The sequence below is a fragment of the Pleurodeles waltl genome, chromosome 5 (genome assembly GCF_031143425.1).
Source record: "Pleurodeles waltl isolate 20211129_DDA chromosome 5, aPleWal1.hap1.20221129, whole genome shotgun sequence".
Taxonomy (NCBI): Eukaryota; Metazoa; Chordata; class Amphibia; order Caudata; family Salamandridae; genus Pleurodeles; species Pleurodeles waltl.
The window spans coordinates 1,253,698,515-1,253,721,332 of NC_090444.1; the positions used below are offsets into that span (position 1 = coordinate 1,253,698,515).

General features: G+C 47.8%; 1 protein-coding gene across 1 annotated transcript in view; it reads right to left on the minus strand.

The window, feature by feature from the left end:
- Positions 1-22,818, minus strand: part of MDN1 (midasin AAA ATPase 1) — a 1,740,009-nt gene that overhangs the window by 621,834 nt on the left and 1,095,357 nt on the right. Inside the window, exon 51 of the mRNA XM_069235499.1 lies at positions 804-927. Coding sequence (XP_069091600.1) covers positions 804-927 — 124 coding nt within the window. The remainder of the gene's footprint in view (positions 1-803; positions 928-22,818) is intronic.

Genomic DNA, 22,818 nt, shown 5'->3' on the forward strand with positions numbered 1-22,818 from the left:
CCCATGAATGATAACTATGGCTGTCTCGTGTCAATGCGTGTGTGCTTGTATGTTTGTCAGTGTGTGTTGCTGTGTGTGTATGCGTGTGTGAATGCGTGTGTGTGTCTGTGTGTGTAGATGTGTGCATGTCTGGGGCGGGAGAGGAAGGGAGGGGGAGGATTCTAGGGAGGGGCAGTGGGGCAGGGAACACATCTATCAGTGCCAGGGAAAGAATTTCCTGGCACTGATAGTGCCTATCGCCATGGTTTTCGTGGCGGTAAGTTTGCCACGAAAACCATGGCGGTAGGCGGGGTCAAAATCCCGACCAAAGTCTCCAGCCCAGCGGCTGTTATCGACCTGCCAGACGGAGTGGTACATTGGCGGTTTGGCTCAAGCCAAACCGCAAATGTCCTATTTTGGCGAAAGGTACCACCAAGCCTGTTGGCAGTACCTTTCTCCAAAATAACGCTGTCCGCCAGGGTCATAATGAGGGCCATAGTGTGCATGCCAGTGCACCTTATAAATTGCACATCTGTATTTTAATCATAAGAATCATTCTACAGATCAGTGATAGTGGTGGGTGGTTTCTAATGGAGCCATCTTTAGTCTAGTTTTCAAATCCTGTCACAACTCCAATAATGATAAATACCCACAAGGATTGGATAACTCCTCTGAAATCTCTTCTTTTGAGAATCTAATATATTACAGAACACAACACAATATTCTGAACATATTTGAGAGTTACCTGGTGGATCATATCTCATTTTTCTTAACATTTCAAGGTAACAACTTCAGTCTCCCTTTGGAAATTCTTTGCAGCTTACCTGTTTGCCAATGATGTCAGAAGCTTAAGACGCTGTGCTACCTCTACATCAAAGTTTGTACAATTTCTCATTATATCCAAACGCTGCATATTCCACCTGAGATCCAATGGAATGCCATAGACATCTGCAAAAAAAAAGTACAGTCAACTGAGTAGCCGTTAACTCACAAACCAAAGAACACCTTCCATCATACAACTTATTATATGACATCCACAAAATGGGTTAGCTAACCCTCCACTACAGGAAAACATATAAAGATTAAATCCTGAGCAATAAAAAGTGTGAATGTGTGCAGTGATAGTGCTTTGCAAGAACTAACTGAAAACAACAAGCATGTTTTCTATGTGAAACTCATCGAGAGACGTGCTACCTCACTTTGTGGCATACTTGTCCAAATAAAAGCAGAGAGCTGGAGGGTGCAACAGTCAAACAAAGTATCACTATATTTGTACATCCATCATCTCCATGTTGCTGCTGCCTAACACTACCTTCAAAACTCTCAGAAAATAAATGATAGCCAATATATGTTCCATCATCTAGCAAAATATAAACACACGGATGCTACTAGCCACTAAAACCTGAACATTCAGCCTACATTAACATATAAGCAATCTGTGGCTAGAAGTCTATCAGATATACGTGTCACTAACAAATAATGCATCAACACCTAAAGTAAGGCATCGACTAAAGTGCACAAGTTTTAATTACATTATCTTTTGTTTTACTGTACAAAACTAAGTTACCTTCGGTAAATGCCTGTAGGAAGTTGGCTCTGTATGTGCTATTTCAAAGTAAGGAATAGCATGCACAGAGTCCAAGGGTTCCCCTTAGAGGTAAAATAGTGGTAAAAAGAGATAATACTAATGCTCTATTTTGTGGTAGTGTGGTCGAGCAGTAGGCTTATCCAAGGAGTAGTGTTAAGCATTTGTTGTACATACACACAGACAATAAATGAGGTACACACACTCAGAGACAAATCCAGCCAATAGGTTTTTTATATAGAAAAATATCTTTTCTTAGTTTATTTTAAGAACCACAGGTTCAAATTCTACATGTAATATCTCATTCGAAAGGTATTGCAGGTAAGTACTTTAGGAACTTTAAATCATAAAAATTGCATGTATACTTTTCAAGTTATTGACAAATAGCTGTTTTAAAAGTGGACACTTAGTGCAATTTTCACAGTTCCTAGGGGAGGTAAGTATTTGTTAGGTTAACCAGGTAAGTAAGACACTTACAGGGCTTAGTTCTTGGTCCAAGGTAGCCCACCGTTGGGGGTTCAGAGCAACCCCAAAGTCACCACACCAGCAGCTCAGGGCCGGTCAGGTGCAGAGTTCAAAGTGGTGCCCAAAACGCATAGGCTTCAATGGAGAGAAGGGGGTGCCCCGGTTCCGGTCTGCTTGCAGGTAAGTACCCGCGTCTTCGGAGGGCAGACCAGGGGGGTTTTGTAGGGCACCGGGGGGGACACAAGCCCACACAGAAATTTCACCCTCAGCAGCGCGGGGGCGGCCGGGTGCAGTGTAGAAACAAGCGTCGGGTTTGTAATGGAAGTCAATGGGAGATCTCGGGATCTCTTCAGCGCTGCAGGCAGGCAAGGGGGGGGTTCCTCGGGGAAACCTCCACTTGGGCAAGGGAGAGGGACTCCTGGGGGTCACTTCTCCAGTGAAAGTCCGGTCCTTCAGGTCCTGGGGGCTGCGGGTGCAGGGTCTCTCCCAGGCGTCGGGACTTTGGATTCAAAGAGTCGCGGTCAGGGGAAGCCTCGGGATTCCCTCTGCAGGCGGCGCTGTGGGGGCTCAGGGGGGACAGGTTTTGGTACTCACAGTATCAGAGTAGTCCTGGGGTCCCTCCTGAGGTGTTGGATCTCCACCAGCCGAGTCGGGGTCGCCGGGTGCAGTGTTGTAAGTCTCACGCTTCTTGCGGGGAGCTTGCAGGGTTCTTTCAAGGCTGCTGGAAACAAAGTTGCAGTCTTTCTTGGAGCAGGTCCGCTGTCCTCGGGAGTTTCTTGTCTTTTCGAAGCAGGGGCAGTCCTCAGAGGATGTCGAGGTCGCTGGTCCCTTTGGAAGGCGTCGCTGGAGCAGGATCTTTGGAAGGCAGGAGACAGGCCGGTGAGTTTCTGGAGCCAAGGCAGTTGTCGTCTTCTGGTCTTCCTCTGCAGGGGTTTTCAGCTAGGCAGTCCTTCTTCTTGTAGTTGCAGGAATCTAATTTTCTAGGGATCAGGGTAGCCCTTAAATACTAAATTTAAGGGCGTGTTTAGGTCTGGGGGGTTAGTAGCCAATGGCTACTAGCCCTGAGGGTGGGTACACCCTCTTTGTGCCTCCTCCCAAGGGGAGGGGGTCACAATCCTAACCCTATTGGGGGAATCCTCCATCTGCAAGATGGAGGATTTCTAAAAGTTAGAGTCACTTCAGCTCAGGACACCTTAGGGGCTGTCCTGACTGGCCAGTGACTCCTCCTTGTTGCTTTCTTTGTTCCCTCCAGCCTTGCCGCCAAAAGTGGGGGCCGTGGCCGGAGGGGGCGGGCAACTCCACTAAGCTGGAGTGCCCTGCTGGGCTGTGACAAAGGGGTGAGCCTTTGAGGCTCACCGCCAGGTGTCACAGCTCCTGCCTGGGGGAGGTGTTAGCATCTCCACCCAGTGCAGGCTTTGTTACTGGCCTCAGAGTGACAAAGGCACTCTCCCCATGGGGCCAGCAACATGTCTCTAGTGTGGCAGGCTGCTGGAACCAGTCAGCCTACACAGATAGTTGGTTAAGTTTCAGGGGGCACCTCTAAGGTGCCCTCTGTGGTGTATTTTACAATAAAATGTACACTGGCATCAGTGTGCATTTATTGTGCTGAGAAGTTTGATACCAAACTTCCCAGTTTTCAGTGTAGCCATTATGGTGCTGTGGAGTTCGTGTAAAACAGACTCCCAGACCATATACTCTTATGGCTACCCTGCACTTACAATGTCTAAGGTTTTGTTTAGACACTGTAGGGGCACAGTGCTCATGCACTGGTACCCTCACCTATGGTATAGTGCACCCTGCCTTAGGGCTGTAAGGCCTGCTAGAGGGGTGTCTTACCTATACTGCATAGGCAGTGAGAGGCTGGCATGGCACCCTGAGGGGAGTGCCATGTCGACTTACTCATTTTGTTCTCACTAGCACACACAGGCTTGTAAGCAGTGTGTCTGTGCTGAGTGAGGGGTCTCTAGGGTGGCATAAGACATGCTGCAGCCCTCAGAGACCTTCCTTGGCATCAGGGCCCTTGGTACTAGAAGTACCAGTTACAAGGGACTTATCTGGATGCCAGGGTGTGCCAATTGTGGATACAATGGTACATTTTAGGTGAAGGAACACTGGTGCTGGGGCCTGGTTAGCAGGGTCCCAGCACTCTTCTCAGTCAAGTCAGCATCAGTATCAGGCAAAAAGTGGGGGGTAACTGCAACAGGGAGCCATTTCTTTACAATGCCTCATTTACCAGAGACTATATCTAGTTTATACCTTACCTTAAAATTATCCAAGGGGTCAGAGAGGATCCAGAAGATTTTTTATAAGCAGTACCCCTGCGCGCAGGTAGGTGTTGTCTATCAGCTCGGCATGCGTCATCAGTTGCACTCGAAATAACATTAGTGACACATAGAAGCGACACCTAGAAATGCTGGTGACAGTTTCTTTTCAATATTTTCCATGTCAGAAGAGCAGAGCCATGAAATACACTGACCACTGCTGTACGGTAACTAGGGCTATAGCCTGTCCCTAGAAATCCGTTTGCAGAGCAGGGAGGATGGGTGGTCCAGTAAGGAATCAGAAGCTAGATATAGTCTCTACCAGCCATGACCATAGACACATGGCCTCCTGACAAAAGGTCTACAACCCCCTATTTGTTGCAGTATCCCATGTCTGTGAACTCCTGCACCAGCCTCCCCTCAATGAAAGTTAGGAAGGCCTTCAATGCCAGTCAGATCACAAGTAACTCCATCAGGTTGTGGCACATCCGGATTCCGCAAGACAACAGAGTCTTCTAATCTCCACCTCTCCCAGATGGCAGCCGCATCCCAGGCGTGACGCATCGGTCACTACTGTCAGATCTGGTTGGGGAAGGGGGAGGGATCGGACACTGACCCATTCGCAGGTCGTCAGCCACCACTACAGATCTTTTGCAGTTCCCTCCAAGACCTGGACCATGTCGAAATAATTCCCCTGATGCTGTGCCCCCTGGAACTTCAGGTCCCACTGCAGAACCCACATATGCCAGCGGGCATGTGTCAAATGGAGGAAGCCATGACTCCTAACAGCCTCAGTGTCAGTCTCACCGAAATCCAAGACAATGGCTGAATCATAGCCTGAATATCCTGGACTGGACGCTCAGAAGGATTAACCCGAAACTGCACTGTATCCAAAACAGCTCTGTTGAAATTAAGTGTATGAGAGGGGGTCAGGTGTGATTTCAGCACATTTATAGTGAACCCAGTGAGCACAGGAGATTCACCATAGTCTGGAGAGGAGAGACTACAGTCTGGGACGAACCTGCCTTCAACAACCAGTCATTGAGATAGGGCAAGACTGACACCCCTGATGTCTACAGAGGAGCGGCAACCACTGCCATCACCTTGGTGAGCACCTGAGGGGCAATGGTAAGGCCAAAAGTGTGCACGGCAAACTGAAAATGCATGTTGTCGACCATGGATCATAAGTTACTTCTATGGGCAGGTAGGACCTGTATATGAAAATAAGCAACCTGGAAGTCCAAGGCATCATCCGGTCTAGTGGGTCCAGGAAAGGCAAAAGCTCACCCAAGGTGAGTATTTTTAATTTGTCCTTCTTGAGAAAGTAGTTGAGAGGCCTCCGTTCTCCTTCGGCACCAGAAAGAGACGAAATGTCTGTGCAGAGAAGAGAGAGATGATTCTCTGTTAGCCAGTCTTGAGATGGTGGCATAAGGGGAGGAGAGTTCAGGAAGGGGAGGGAGTAGCCCTTTTGGACCAACTGCTAAAACCTACCTGTCAATTGTTATGGACTGCCTGTAGGGCAGGTGATGACATCTCCTGCCACCAACTGGGTGCTTATGATGGTATAAGGACAGATTACGAGAGTTCTAAAAGGGTGGTTGAATGACCCGACCTCTGGCTGCCTGATGCACAAGGCTTGTGAATATCACATCTTCTGCCACACAGGGGCTGGGAAGCATGTGTGGCACTGACTGGGTGAAAACTGGTGCAGTTGGCAGCCCCTTTCTGTAGCCACAAAAGGGCGGAAAAGCAGACTGGGGATGGGATGGGGCAGAAGATAACCCAAGAACTGGGCCGTAGCCCGGCTGTCCTTAAACCTCTCGAGAGTCATGTACACTTTGTATCCGAAGAGATGGAAGCCATCAAAGGGCATGTCCATTAAAGATGATGTGACATCCCCTCAAAAGCCAGAAGTGCGTAGTCAGGTAGGGAGCCCCAATGTTGACAAAACTGCTTCGCCTAGCAAGTCAGCTGTGTCAAGTCCACATCGGATTTTGAAATTTGATGCATCTCTCCCATCTGCTACTGCTTGAGACAGCACTGCCAGGGACCATAGACAGCACATGCGCAACCATATCCCTCAGAGACTGGCAGTGTTCACAGACCACAGTGCTAGGCTCGCAAAAAAAAAACATTTTCCCCCAAGTGACTCCAGCCTCTTAGATTCCCTAACAGGTAGAGCAATAGGGCATTCGCCAAAGTTGACATGAAAGGCGGAAGCCTGTTCTACCAATCACTCAGGGTTGGGGTGTTGTACGAGTAAACTTGGGTCCCCTAGGCAGGGGTGGTGGCGACAGGTGACAGTCCTGTTCAGAGGAGTACCTGGGCTGTGTTTGTGCCAGATACCCAAAAGGACATCAGTGAGGGCCTTGTGAATGGGAGAAGAAGTTCAGATATGGATAGTCCCCGCTGAAGCACCTCTGTGAAGACCTTAGTCTTGACCGCCACGGAAAGTCAAGGACCTAAGTAGCCCTCCCCACCATCATTGCGAAAGACACTCCCTCCTCCAGTAGGGGGAGAAAGCATGCCAGCATCCGGGGGCACAAGTAGGGACACAAAACACACCTTCAGCGTCACAGGGGAGGCCGGGTGCAGTGTGCAAAGCAAGTGCCGGGCTTTGTGTTGGATTCAGTGGAGGGAACCGGGGGTCACTCTAGCAGTGCAGGCAGGGCACAGAGAGGGGGGGCTTTCCGGGCCAGCCACCGACTGGGCTAGACAGAGAGTCGCCTGGGAGTCACTCCTGCACTGAGGTTTGGTTCCTTCTGGTCCTGGGAGCTGAGGGTGCAGTGCTTGGTCCAGGCGTCAGGTTCCTTGTTACAGGCAGTCATGGTCAGGGGGAGCCTCTGGATTCTTTCTGCATGCGTCGTTGTGGGGGTCCCAGGGGGTCGTCTCGGGCTACTCATGAGGTTGCTGTCGCCGGGGAGTCCTCCCTGTGGTGTTGGTTCTCTGGTGTTCGAGCCGGGGGCGTCAGGTGCAGAGGGTGAAGTCTCACACTTCCGGCGGGAAGAGTGAAGTCTTTAAAAGTTGCAAAGTTGTTGCTGCTGTTGAGTAGAGCCGCTGCTCATGGGAGTTTCTTGGTCCTTAGGTTCAGGGCAGTCCTCTGAGGCTTCAGAGGTCGCTGGTCCCTGTTGGATGCGTCCCTGTTGCAGTTTTACGAGTCAGGAGAAAGGCCGGTAGGGCTGGGGCCAAAGCAGTTGTCGTCTCCATCGTCTCTGCAGGGCTTTCAGGTCAGCAGTCCTTTTTGTTTCAGGTTGCAAGAATCTGATTTCCTGGGTTCTGGGGTGCCCCTAAATACTGAATTTAGTGGTGTGTTTAGGTCAGGAGGCCAGTAGCCAATGGCTACTGTCCTGGAGGGTGGCTACACCCTCTTTGTGCCTCCTCCCTGAGGGGAGGGGGGCACATCCCTAATCCTATTGGGGGAATCCTCCGATCTCAAAATGGGGGATTTCTAAAGGCAGGGGTCACCTCAGCTCAGGGCACCTTAGGGGCAGTCCTGACTGGTGGGTGACTCCTCCTTGTTTTTCTAATTATCTCCTCCAGCCTTGCCGCCAAATGTGGGGGCAGTGGCCGGAAGGGCGGGCATCTCCACTAGCTGGGATGCCCAGGGGTGCTGTAACAAAAGGCATGAGCCTTTGAGGTTTACGGCCAGGTGTTACAGTTCCTGCAGGGGGAGGTGAGAAGCACCTCCATCCAGTGCAGGCTTTGTTTCTGTCCTCAGAGAGCACAAAGGCTCTCACCCCAGGGGGGCAGAAACTCATCTCAGTGGCAGGCTGGCACTGACCACTCAGTCCTGCACTGAAGAATTGGGTAAATTACAGGGGGCATCTTCTAAGATGTCCTCTGTGTGCATTTTGTAATAAATCCAACACTGGCATCAGTGTGGGTTTATTATTCTGGGAAGTGTGATACCAAGCTTCTCAGTATTCAGTGTAGCCATTATGGAGCTTTTGGAGTTCGTTTTGATAAACTCCCAGACTATATACTTAATATGGCCACACTGTACTTACAATGTCTAAGAATAGACTTAGACACTGTAGGGGCATATTGCTCATGCAGCTATGCCCTCACCTGTGGTATAGTGCACCCTGCCTTAGGGCTGTAAGGCCTGCTAGAGGGGTGACTTACCCATGCCACAGGCAGTATTTTGTGGGCATGTCATCCTGAGGGGGATGCCAAGTCGACGTTGCCTTTTTCTCCCCACCAACACACACAATGTGCAATGGCAGGGTGCATGTGTTAGGTGAGGGGTCCCTTAGGGTGGCACAACACATGCTGCAGCCCTTAGGGACCTTGCCTGGTCACAGGGCCCTTGGTACCACTGGTACCTTTTACAAGGGACTTATCTGTGTGCCAATTGTGGAAACAATGGTACATTTTTAGTGAAAGAACACTGGTACTGGGGCCTGGTTAGCAGGGTCCCATTACACTTCAGTCAAGTCAGCATCAATATCAGGCAAAAAGTGGGAGGTAACTGCAACAGGGAGCCATTTTCCTACACTCCGCCAGTGAGCACTAGTATCCTGAACGGCGCCTGAGAAGGTCGAAGTGGCATGACTGGCGTCGCTGCAGATGTGGATCCTTCAGACCCCACCGACACTGGGGCAAGAACTGCGGGCGCCAAACCAGGTGGGGTCCCTGTTGACCCAATGGGCCCTAAATGCGTGTCAGAGGGGTCCGGCTGCTCGAATATGGCACACATGGTATCATAAAACTCCTAGAGTTGGGTGGAGGTTGCTACAGCTCCCAGAAATTTGGGGGAAACGTGGTGTCGGCCCAGGCTCAACCGCAGAGAGGTCTAGAATATGGACGCTCCCACATCTCATCGGTCGTCAGACGCTGAAAAGTTAAAGCATGCATAAATGACTTCTTGTGCCTACCAGAGTGTCTCAAAGATTTGGAGTGGACACTCTGGTAAGCAGATATGCTTGTGGACATGCCCTCCTACTCTGTGCCAGCTCCCGGGCCCTTCCTTTCGACCAAGACATCGACCGGCGCGGAGTCCAAGGGTATGTCCATAGGATTGGCTTGGACATCCAGACATTTAAAAAGAAGTCAGACGTCCTCAACCAGCCGTGGCAACTGAAGGCCACGGTCGCTGGAATTGTTTTGACTAGCGAGTCAGTTGTGTCCAGTCCACATCGGATTGTGAACTTTGCTGCGTCTCTCCTATCTGCTACAGCTTGGGAGAGCAAGGCACGGGCCTCCTCCAGGACCACGAGCTGCCATATACCACCGACGTGGGAATAGCGGCACAAGAGACACGCTGTATTGACAGACTGCAACGCTAGGCTGGTGGAAAAAAACAATGTCTTCCCAAGTGTCTTCATCCTCTTGGATTCCCTATCCGGTGGATCGCTAGTGCATACATCAGGGTTGACATGAAAAGTGGAAGTCTTGACCACCAAACTCTCAGGTAGGGGGGTTGCTATGTGAGGAAACTTGGGTCTCCTTGGGAGGTGCTTGTAGTAAGCTGGGTTCCTGTTGTAGCAACCTCCATTTTTTTTGCATGGTGTCACTATGTCTTGCTGGGATCCTGCTAAACAGGGCCCCAGAGCTCTCTCCCCAGATTTTGGTTGCTTGTTAACTTTTTACACCTACAATTGGCAAACTGGTGCCCCAATGTAAGTCCCTAGTATATGGTACTTGGATACCCAGGGAATTGGTACATCAGGGTTGCCCCACGGGCTGCAGCACATATTGTGCCACCTATGGGAGCCCATGCAAGCTGTGACTGCAGGCCTGCCATTAATGCCTGCGTGAAAAGGTTCATGTGCCCTTTCACCACTGATCCTGGTCAATGCACTTAAGACACTATAAGCCACCCTTCTGGTAGGCCCTTCAGCCGAAGGGCAGGGTACATTTTTCTAAGTGTGCATGAGCAGTGTGCACCTACAGTCCCATAGGCTCCATTTCCTGGACTCTAACTCCGGGGAAGCCATCGTAAGGTATGTAGTGGGCACTGATCAACATGAGTGGTCCAAATACATAATGGTTTCTCCAATACCAGCCGTATTTGGTATCAAACATGTTGTAATCATGCAACTACACCCATTTCAGTGTTAGTTGCTTGATCAAATGTACACTGGGGAGTTCCTTAAAGGATCCCCCAATTCTGGCTGTGCAGCCTTAAGGTCTAGCTGCCAGCCCACGCTGCTTCTGACCTCAGTGTTCTGCCCTCCTGCTGGTGAGCCTGCAAACAAACAAAGGATTTCCTACAAGGGAAAGGTGTGACCTTCTCCCCCTGTATATTAGGTGTCTAAGGGCTGGTATTGGGTGGCCTCTGAGCGCCAGCCCAGTTTCCCGCTCTGGCACGAATCGGCACAAAGGAGAGAGGAGTGACACCCCCCCCCAGCTCCTCCCCTAGGGAAGTGCACAGAGCTCTACCAGGTTGCCGGTTGATTCTGTCATCTTGGAAACAAGGTGGACAGATGCCCCTGGGAGCATCGGACTGGTTAGGCCAGGTAGATGACGTTTCTGACCCCCTTCAGAGAGAGACCAACCCCCTTTTAGGGTTACTTAATGGCTCTTCCATGGGTAGGTCCTCAGATGCGTCAAGCAAGACTCTCCAAGGAAATTTCTGCAAGACACCTTCTGCTCCTGGCCTCTGGAACTGATGCTGGTCTGCTTTGGAACCAAAATATGTCTGCTCCAGGTAAGGAGGCTCCTATTGCCACATTGTTTCTCCAGATCCTTCAAGAATTCTGCAACATCCAAGGCTGTGTATCATCCAGGATCACAAGAACCTGCAACTAGAAGCACAAAGGAATCTCCCTTGGAATGAGTCACTCCCCTGCAACCGCAGGCACCTCAAGACAATGTCGACAGGCTGGTGGGGTCTGCTGTCCCATGAACACCTTAAGATTCTGCTTCACAGGTGGTGAGTCTATGGCCTCCTCTAAGTCCTGCTGGTCTTCTGACCAACCGGGGAGGCTGTGGGCCCCTGCTCCTGCCACTGGACTGGAACCACCTGTGCGTCATGACTGTTGCACTTGCCAAGCCTTGTTGAGTCTTCCTCCAGGAGATCTTCAGGCACCAAGAAGCCCCAGCACTCTGCAACTCGAAGATCAGCCACTGTCCTGCAAAGTGGGACTTCTGTTTTGTTGTGCTTGTGAGGCCTCCTTGTGCCTCCCTGTGTCCATCGCCTGTGGGCCACTTGTGGGGGCTCCATCGAGTTCTTCTGGCCTTCCTGCGAAATGAGGGTCAGCCCTGACTCTCCCTCGAGGGTAGTCTCCTGGACCTTGCTAGTCCCCAAAACTCTGCAAATACTTCTTCAGCTCCTGCTTGCATTTGTCAGTGCTTATTGGTGACCAGGCTGAACCTACTGTAATCCGGCAACCCGCAAGAGACAGCTCGTAGGCGACTCCTGGGATCTTCTGCAGCTCCTGGAGACTGCAGCTGGACTTCTTCCACCGACTTGCAGGAACATCACCTCCAGGAGGGTAGGTATTGCCACCTGTGCAACTCCAAGGGCGCTGGACTGCCTCCTTCCTTTTTGGCTCCTCCACGATGGACAATCTGAGACATCGACTGACTTAAAAAAGAGACCCTTTTCCCCTCTGCATCAGGGTCCCCTGGTGTAGGCTTAGTTACTACGTCTTGTGGGTATCCTGGGGTGCGAGCACTCTCCAACCTTCCTCTTGGCTGCTGGTTTCCTCAGGCCCACTGGGAAGGGTTCTGACTCCCATGAACTCCAACTACAACGCTCTGTGTCAGCCTATGGGATGACTGGGTGGGTAACTACCTTGCGCCTGGTTGCTGGGGACACTTACCGTACTTACCTCTGGTGTTTCTATCTACATCCAGCCCCTAGCTAACTACCACACTCACCTTAGTTGGGTTCACTATTTCACATTACACTTTTTTTTAGTATATGGTTTGGCCCTTCCATAGGGCTCTTTATATTTTATGCTAATTCTGTTGGTTATTTTGTGTGTATATTGTGTTTAGATATCTTCTAAAGGAGCTAAACCAATGTTAATATAGTAGTAGTGCTGTAAAAAGTATAATTTTTTGGGCAACACTTTTGTGGTTCTTCCTTGTGAGTGGGTTACTGACTACTGTGGTATTGCAAGTACTTTACATTCCTGCTGAATAAGTTTCAGCTGCTCGCCTCCGCTACACCTAGAGCTTTTGCTGACTGGACACCTATTCACTATCACTAAGGGTTGCCTAGACCCAGTACAGGATGCTACACCATAGGTGTACACCATAAGCTGAGCCAGCCTCCTACAGTGTAGAGACTCTGGGTGTTGGTTTTGGCTTGGACTATATACTGGCACAAAGGTAGTGCCTCTTAAGGCACATAGGAGGAGAAGACTTAAGTCTCCATGAGTAGGTAGGTTAAGTGAAACATAAATTTTTCAGCATGGTGCCCTCAAGATCATCTGGTCTGAATCGGTCCAGTTCTTCAGATGGTCACAACATTGCCTTTTGTGGTGGCCCCAGCAGCATTCACAGTGACAGTGGATAGTATTTCTACATTTGAAATAACACTTAATTGCCCTAAATACTAAGCAGGTCAACTCTTTATGCTCTGGAGGCAGGCAGAACTTAAAAAACGGATGGTGAATCAACTCCTGACATTCACTGCTGCATATAGGACAAGATTGGAAGACGTTTTTCTTCATAATAGCTCCTCCAACCACCATTCTCAATATGATCTGATTTCCTTTGAAGAAGCCATGTTGAGCAAGTTTGATACCAAATCCCACTCAACCACCAATCTAGTAGAGAACTTACGTCGTTGGGGCCAAGTTCTCAACGAGCTGGATTAACTAAGGTCAATAATAACTTTAAGATTACCTTTCTTGATTTATAGGCTTTCAAAGCTGATCAAAATTACAAGCAGCCTCTAAGCCAAACCAACTGCCTATAATACTCTTCTGCTTTTTAGTAGATACTATCATCATACACTGAAAGAGAATCTTCTTAAAGGCAACCAATTCTTCTTAGAAGACACAACTTCAGAAGACAAGACTATGAGAATGCTGAAAATTCGTGTGCCATACTGATTTATAGAGGGTGCCCAAAAAAACTGGTTCAGCAAGGCCTCAAACAGGTCTGGGATACAGAAGGGAAACACTTAATACCTAAAAACAAAAACCTAACTGAAAAGTCCCCTTTAAAGGAGGGGACCCAGGCCTAAGCACCATTGAGGATTTGAACCACAAAATAACACAAGCATTCAAGCATATACACAAACGAAAACCATTTTTAAAACCATCTGCAGACAAATATAAATAAATAAAAAAACATTTTACTTTTAATAAGAAGGCTGGGGATTTTCTAAGCTGAACTGAAGCCTCAGATCATCCATACTTATATTCTGTTTGATGAAACCACACTGCTCCCACAAATCTATCTGAGGATACTAATTTAACTTTTAGTGTCAAATTTAAAATTGCTTGACATTTAGAGTACGTTTTAAAATTGTACATTTAGCTACGATATTTATAGACACTTTATTAATCTGTTTATATTATTTAATTTTCTTAAGCAGTCGTGGACCCCCTATGGAAGCTTTGCGGACACCCCAGGGTATCCAGGGCACATGTTGGGAACCACTGCCATATACTCAGGGCCTGTAAGTTAAATGCTACTAGTGGGCCTGCAGCGCTGATCGCCCCCCCCCCCCCCCCCCCCCCCCCCAGTGTCCCCCACAGAACTAGCCTTTCAAATCTGTCCCCGGCCTGCCACCACAGTGCCTGTGTGCGCACTTTACTGCCACCTTGACTTGGCATTTCAAACTACTTGCCAAGGCCTATAAACACCCCTTTAACTACACCTAGGTAGGCACTAGTTAGCCCCAAGGGCAGGGTGCAGTGTATTTAAAAATTGGAACATGTATTTTTAAGTTTAACATGCCCTAAAAGTGAAAAACTCTTAAATTCATTATTCACTATTGCAAGGACTCTCTCCTAGGACAGCATTGGGATTACTTTAAAACATTGTTTAAGGATACTTTTTTATTTGTGAGAAGATAGAAACATGGACTTAGGGTTTAGTTGGGTTTTTAAGTTGTAGTTTGGAAAATGTTAACTTTTAAAAAGTAGAAATTTTCCTGCTTTAACCATTCTGTGCCTCTGCCTGCCGCTGAATAAACATCTGGGGTTGACACTTGGGCTTTGTGAACTCCTTATAGTCAGTCACACAAAAGGAGCTGGGTGTGATAATTGCATCCTGACGGCCTATCATCAGACTGATGGGACTTCCTAGACTAGAGGGGTGGGTAAAGTTGACAAACCTTAATAGGGCTGTGCCTCTCTTCACACAAAGGGCTTGATACCCTCCTGTAAACTGCCTGGAGCCAGGGAAGGAGAGGGAAGGGGCCTTGTGATCTTCAAAGGCCTCCTGTGAAGTCTCCGCCACTTCAAAACCATATGGGTATAAGTACTGGACCCTAAACCCCACCAAACTAGCTCACTCTGGGGCCCTGAAGGCAGTCTGCAAATAAGAGGAGCTGCCTTGCCAGGAGGGACTGTCAATTAGTCATCTGCTTTGCTGTGTGGCCCTACTGCATGCTGAATGCTGTGCTACTAGGACGGACTACGACTTTGAAACTTGCTCTTTTGTGTTGGCCTGCTGCCTCTGCAGTGAGGGGAAAATCAAGACTTACTTCTACGTCCTCTATGCTCCCAAGTAAACTCCGAGGGCTTGTTGGCTTGCCCCTGGTTGTCTAGAGGTCTCCAGGACATCAAAGATCTCACCTAAGCTCAGCGGCCTTGTGACTCTGTCAATCATGATTCCGGCAGCATTGTGCTTGGACTTTTGCCAAGATCAGAGCTTGTGAAGCGGTTCATAATCCCCACAAGTTTGCAAAGGCCAGCATGCGTGGGAAAGTTTGCGTTTCTGCAGTGCATGTTGAGCGCTTTGTAATGTCCCCACGACCAGCATGCGTTGAGCGATTTTATATATTTTTTTTAGATCAACGCATGTGGAGCTTCTATGTCTCACCGAGAAAAGAAAACCAAAGCACAGAGGGAAGCCTTGTATTGACAAGCCGGGGGGTTGCTCGCAACGAGAGAACTCCACCGACGGCAGCCCTGGATGGGGCACGGCCTACAGAAGAAACATCACCCTGGACCATGCATGAGTCAGCGCAGCTTCTCGAGACAACCGGCAGGCCAGAGGGAGTGGTAGTGTTGAGGCCCTGCGCGTCATCTCTGGGTCTTCTTGCGTGTATTACTCCACTGTGTGTGATCATGCCTGCAATGTTCCATGCGACTGCTCTGGTCTGCCTTGTGTTATTTGCTCAGCTGTTTTGGTACTCACTGATCGTTTGGAAGACAATACCAAAACCAAGAATCTTGAGTGCCTTTCAAGCATCCTCCAGAAAGATATCACTGTAATTCCCTAACAAGGAGCACCAGCATCAATTTTTTTCACTGAATATTTACTGTAAAGTACCTGACAGACGCGGAGGTGGTTCTGAGACTTGTGTAATTTTCCCAGCAATTATTGTGTTATTTAGAGTTGTGGATAACTGATAAGTATTTATCACATGTTTGCCATTTATTTCAGCTAAACATTCTCTATTTTTCTAAACTGGTATGAAGTCCTTTTGTGGTGTTTTCACTGTTACACTGTAATTTAAGTGTGGCACAAATACTTCACACATTACTTTTAAGTTAAGCCTCCCAGCTCTGTGGCAAGCTACCAAAGGGTGAGCACCGGTTAAGATTTTGTATCTGACTTACCCTGACTAGGATTGCGGTCCCTACTTGGACAGGGTGCATACCCCTGCTGTAAGGAAATGCCTCCTTTGCCTGGTTACCCCCTGACTTTTTGCCTTTGCTGATGCCAAGTTATGATTTGAAAGTGTGCTGAGGCCTGCTAACCAGGCCCCAGCACCAGTGTTCTTTCCCTAAAACTGTACCTTTGTTTCCACAATTGGCACACCCTGGCATCCAGGTAAGTCCCTTGCAACTGGTACCCCTGGTACCAAGGGCCCTGATGCCAGGGAAGGTCTCCAAGGGCTGCAGTATGTCTTATGCCACCCTGGAGACCCCTCACTCAGCACAGACACACTGCTTGCCAGCTTGTGCGTGCTGGTGGAGAGAAAATGACTAAGTCGACATGGCACTCCCCTCAGGCTGCCATGCCAACCTCACACTGCCAATAGGCATAGATAAGTCACCCCTCTACCAGGCCTTACAGCCCTTAGGCAGGGTGCACTATACCATAGGTGAGGGCATAGGTGCATGAGCACTATGCCCCTACAGTGTCTAAGCAAAACCTAAGACATTGTAAGTGCAGGGTAGCCATAAGAGTATATGGTCTGGGAGTCTATCATACATGAACTCCACAGCACCATAATGGCTACACTGAAAACTGGGAAGTTTGGTATCAAACTTCTCAGCACAATAAATGCACACTGATTTCAGTGTACATTTTATTGTGAAATACACCCCAGAGGGCATCTTAGAGATGCCCCCTGAAAACATACCCAACTTCCAGTGTGGGCTGACTAGTTTTGCCAGCCTGCCACACACCAGACATGTTGCTGGCCACATAGGGAGAGTGACTTTGTCACTCTGTGGCTAGTAACAAAGCCTGTACTGGGTGGAGGTGCTTCTCACCTCCCCCTGCAGGAACTGTAACACCTGGCGGTGAGCCTCAAAGGCTCGCCCCCTTTGTTACAGCGCCCCAGGGCACTCCAGCTAGTGGAGATGCCCGCCCCCTCCGGCCACAGCCCCACTTTTGGCGCCAAGGCCGGAGGAGATAATGAGAAAAACAAGGAGGAGTCACTCGCCAGTTAGGACAGCCCCTAAGGTGTCCTGAGCCGAGGTGACTCTGACTTTTAGAAATCCTCCATCTTGCAGATGGAGGATCCCCCCAATAGGATTAGGGATGTGCCCCCCTCCCCTCAGGGAGGAGGCACAAAGAGGGTGTAGCCACCCTCAGGGCTAGTAGCCATTGGCTACTAACCCCCCAGACCTAAACACACCCCTAAATTGAGTATTTAGGGGCTCCCAGAACCTAGCAAGATAGATTCCTGCAACCTAAGACGAAGAAGGACTGCTGACCTGAAAGCCCTGCAGAGAAGACAGAGACACCAACTGCTTTGGCCCCAGCTGTACCGGCCTGTCTCCCCACTTCAAGAAAAACTGCAACAGCGACGCGTTCCACCGGGTCCAGCGACCTCTGAAGCCTCAGAGGACTACCCTGCATCTAAAAGGACCAAGAACTCCCAAGGACAGCGGCTCTGCTCCAAAGAAGAAACATCTTTGCAACAAAGAAGCAACTTTTAAAGACCACACGTTTCCCGCCGGAAGCGCAACACTTTGCACTCTGCACCTGACGCCCCCAGCTCAACCTCCGGAGAAACAACACTACAGGGAGGACTCCCTGCCGACTGCGACCCTGTGAGTAACCAGAGTTGACCCCCCTGAGCTCCCCCAGCAACGCCTGCAGAGGGAATCCAGAGGCTCCCCCTGACCGCGACTGCCTGCTTTCTAAGAACCCGACACCTGGTAAAGACACCGCACCCGCGGCCCCCAGGACCTGAAGGATCCGACCTCCAGTGCAGAAGTGACCCCCAGGTGGCCCTCTCCCTTGCCCAGGTGGTGGCTACCCCGAAGAGCCCCCCCTTGCCTGCCTGCTCCACTGAAGAGACCGCTGGGTCTCCCATTGAAACCTATTGCAAACCCGACGCCTGTTTGCACTCTGCACCCGGCCGCCCATGTGCCGCTGAGGGTGTACTTTTTGTGTTGACTTGTGTCCCCCCCGGTGCCCTACAAACCCCCCTGGTCTGCCCTCCGAAGGACGCGGGTACTTACCTGCTGGCAGATTGGAACCGGGGCACAACCTTCTCCATTGAAGCCTATGCGTTTTGGGCACCACTTTGACCTCTGCACCTGACCGGCCCTGAGCAGCTGGTGTGGTAACTTTGGGGTTGCCCTGAACCCTCAACGGTGGGCTACCTTGGACCCAACTTTGAACCCTGTAGGTGGTTTACTTACCTGCAAAACTAACAAACACTTACCTCCCCCAGAAACTGTTGAAAATTGCACTGTCTAGTTTTAAAATAGCTTATTGCCATTTTTGTGAAAACTGTACATGCTATTTTGCTGATCCAAAGTTCCTAAGTTACCTAAGTGAAATACCTTTCATTTGAAGTATTACCTGTAAATCTTGAACCTGTGGTTCTTAAGATAAAATATATTTTTCTATATAAAAACCTATTGGCCTGGAATTGTCTTTGAGTGTGGGTTCCTCATTTATTGCCTGTGTGTATGTACAACAAATGCTTAACACTACCCTCTGATAAGCCTACTGCTCGACCACACTATCACAAAATAGAGCATTAGAATTCTCTTTTTGCCCCTATCTTACCTCTAAGGGGAACCCTTGGACTCTGTGCATGCTATTTCTTACTTTGAAATAGTATATACAGAGCCAACTTCCTACACCTGCCAATCAGCGACCCAACCTGTGATCATTTGATACATGAAATTCCTTCCCAATGTTATAGAACAAAGTCAATTGTTCCAAATACAGATATGACAATACAGAAATTGCATACATTTTAACATCTTAACAACACCCTTAATTAGTCGTCATAAAGAAATGAGAAGGCTTTCATCAGGCATACATTAGACAGCCATTGCTGAAATCCACAGACGCAAACAAGGTGGTGAGTCCACAATTGTCTTAACTTGTCAGAAATGTTAAATCTAATTTGTTTACAGAATAGGGCAAATCTTGCTAAATGTCACATTTAGTTGCATTTGTTATAGAAGCAGTGTCCTTGAGATTAACATGTTTTTTTTACGGTATTAGTTTTAGATTGGGTGGTAAAGTCATCCGTTGCATTTTATGTTGTGGCAGATTTTTTTTTTTCCCTATACGTCCTCTTCCTACATTGGTATATATTTTTTTCATGTGATCAAAATAGGAACTTATGCTGTATTACACACACACACACATATATATATATATATATATATATATATATATATATATATATATATATATATATATATGAAAAATGTCACTTACCCAGTGTACATCTGTTCGTGGCATGAGACGCTGCAGATTCACATGCTGTGCATTATCCTGCCATCTAGTGTTGGGCTCGGAGTGTTACAATTGTTTTTCTTCGAAGAAGTCTTTTCGAGTGACGAGACCGAGGGACTCCTCCCTTTCGGCTCCATTGCGCATGGGTGTGGACTCCATCTTAGATGGTTTTCCCCGCAGAGGGTGAGGTAGGAGTTGTGAGTATACTAGATGTGCCCATGCAATGGAGTAGGTATGAATGTACATAATGTGTATTAAAATAATATTTATTTACAAATTTGCAATTTTCATTCAACTAATAACGGCTACAGGCTCCCGGGGAGGTGGGAGGGCGCATGTGAATCTGCAGCGTCTAATGCCACGAACAGATGTACACTGGGTAAGTGACATTTTCCGTTCTGTGGCATATGTAGCTGCAGATACACATGCTGTGCATAGACTAAAAAGCAGTAATCTCCCCAAAATGCGGTGGCTTAGCCTGTAGGAGTTGAAGTTGTTTGAAATAATGTTCTTAATGCAGCCTGTCCTACTGTGGCTTGTTGCGTTGCTAACACATCTACACAGTAATGCTCAGTGAATGTATGAGGCGTAGACCAGGTGGCTGCCTTACAAATTTCCGTCATAGGTATATTCCCCAGAAAAGCCATTGTGGCGCCGTTTTTCCTAGTGGAATGTGCTCTTGGTGTAAGAGGTAGATCTGTTTTTGCTTTAATATAGCAAGTTTGAATACATTTAACTATCCATCTGGCGATGCCTTGTTTGGATATAGGATTACCTGCATGAGGTTTTTGGAAGGCTACGAACAATTGTTTTGTTTTACAAAATTGTTTTGTTCAGTCAATGTAATACATTATTGCTCTCTTTATATCTAATGTATGTAAGGCTCTTTCGGCTACTGAGTCTGGTTGTGGAAAGAAGACTGGGAGTTCCACTGTTTGGTTTAGGTGGAATGGTGATATGACCTTTGGTAGGAATTTGGGATTTGTACGGAGAACCACTTTATGTTTATGTATCTGTATAAAGGGTTCTTGAATAGTAAATGCTTGTATCTCACTTACTCTTCTAAGTGATGTGACAGCTATTAGGAAGGCTACTTTCCAAGTTAAGTATTGCATCTCACAAGAGTGCATGGGTTCGAATGGTGGTCCCATGAGTCGTTTTAATACAATATTAAGGTTCCACGAAGGTACTGGTGGTGTCCTTGGGGGTATGATTCTTTTTAGTCCTTCCATAAATGCTTTGATGACTGGGATTCTAAAAAGCGATGTATGTGTAATCTGCAGATAGGCAGCTATTGCAGTGAGATGTATTTTAATGGAAGAGAATGCTAGATTAGACTTTTCTAAGTGTAATAAGTAGCTCACAATGTCCTTTGTGGAGGCATGTAGTGGTTGAATCTGATTAGTGTGGCAGTAGTAAACAAATCTTTTCCATTTGTTTGCGTAACAATGTCTTGTCGTAGGTTTTCTAGCTTGTTTAATGACTTCCATACATTCTTGTGTAAGGTTTAAATGTCTGAATTCTAAGACTTCAGGAGCCAGATTGCTAGATTGAGCGATGCTGGATTCGGGTGTCTGATCTGTTGTTCGTGTTGTGTTAACAGGTCTGGTATGTTTGGTAATTTGATGTGAGGTACTACTGATAAGTCCAACAGTGTTGTGTACCACGGTTGGCGAGCCCAGGTTGGTGCTATGAGTATTAGTTTGTTTTGACTTAGTTTGTTGACCAGATAAGGAATGAGTGGGAGAGGGGGAAAAGATTAACCTAATACCCCTGACCAACTGATCCATAGTGCATCGCCCTTGGATTGAGGGTGTGGGTACCTGGATGCGAAATTTTGGCATTTTGCATTTTCTTTTGTTGCGAATAGGTCTATGTTTGGTGTTCCCCAGCGGAGGAAGTGATCCTGTAGGATTTGGGGATGAATTTCCCATTCGTGAGTTTGCTGGTGATCTCGACTGAGATTGTCGGCTAACTGGTTCTGAATGCCTGGAATGTACTGTGCTATCAGGCGAATAGGATTGTGAATTGCCCAATGCCAAATTGTTTGTGCTAAGAGACACAGTTGTGACAAGTGTGTCCCCCCTTGTTTGTTGAGATAATACATTGTTGTCATGTTGTCGGTTTTGACAAGAATGAGTTTGTGGGCTACTAGTGGTTGAAATGCTTTTAATGCTAGAAACACTGCTAGCAGTTCCAAATGATTTATGTGAAGTTGTTTTTGTTGATTGTCCCATTGACAAGAAGTTTCATTAAAAATCTTACTGGGTAGTGTTGGTTTGACTGTATGCTTGATGTTATTTTGGAACGCTTGGACCCTTTGTGGACTTGGAGTGGCAATTGCTTTTTGTGTGTTGAGTGTTGCTGCCAAGTATTGTTGTATTTGTGATGGTTGCAGATGTGATTTCTGGTAATTTATAGAGAACCCTAGTTTGTGTAGAGTTTCTATAACATATTGCGTGTGAAGAAGACACTGTTGTTGAGTGTTGGTTTTCATTAGCCAGTCGTCTAAGTATGGGAATATGTGCATGTGCTGTCTCCTAATGTGAGCGGCTACTACTGCAAGGCATTTTGTGAATACCCTTGGGGCTGTTATCCCGAACGGTAACACTTTGAATTGATAGTGTACGCCGTGTATTACAAACCTTAAGTATTTTCTGTGAGAAGGATGGATGGGTATTTGAAAGTACGCATCTTTGAGATCCAATGTTGACATGTAGTCCTTTTTTAGTAAGGGAACCACGTCTTGAAATGTTACCATGTGGAAGTGGTCTGACTTGATGAAGAGATTCAGTGTTCTGAGATCTAAGATAGGTCTTAAAGTTTTGTCCTTCTTTGGAATTAGGAAATATAGTGAGTAGACGCCTGTTCCTTTCTGATTGTTGGGTACTAACTCTATTGCTTGTTTTTGTAGTAGTGCTTGGACCTCTATTTGTAATAGGTCTAAGTGTTGTTTGGACAGATTGTGTGCCCTTGGGGGCACATCTGGCGGAAAAGTTGTGACTTCTATGCAATACCTATGTTGGATAATGGCTAGGACCCATGCGTCTGTGGTAATTTGTGTCCAGTTCTGATAGTATGCGGTAAGTCTCCCCCCCACTGGTGTTAAGTGTTGGGGTTTTGTGACATTGGAGTCACTGTTTTGTTTGGCTAGTTTTAGGTGTCTGGAACTTTCCCCTTCCTCTTGGGAATTGCCCTCCTCTATATGAGCCACAAAACCCTCCCCTCTGGTATTGTGCCTGATAGGTGGGTCTGGTTTGCGAGGTGGAAGGCTCTGGTGTTTGCATTCGAAACCCCCCTCTAAATTGTGGCTTTCTAAATGTGCCTCTGCATTGTGGGGAGTAGAGCGCGCCCATGGCTTTGGCCGTGACCGTGTCTTTCTTTAACTTTTCAACTGCTGTGTCCACTTCCGGCCCAAACAATTGTTCTTGGTTAAAAGGAATGTTCAACACCGCTTGTTGGATTTCTGGCTTGAATCCAGAGCTTCTTAACCATGCATGCCTGCGAATG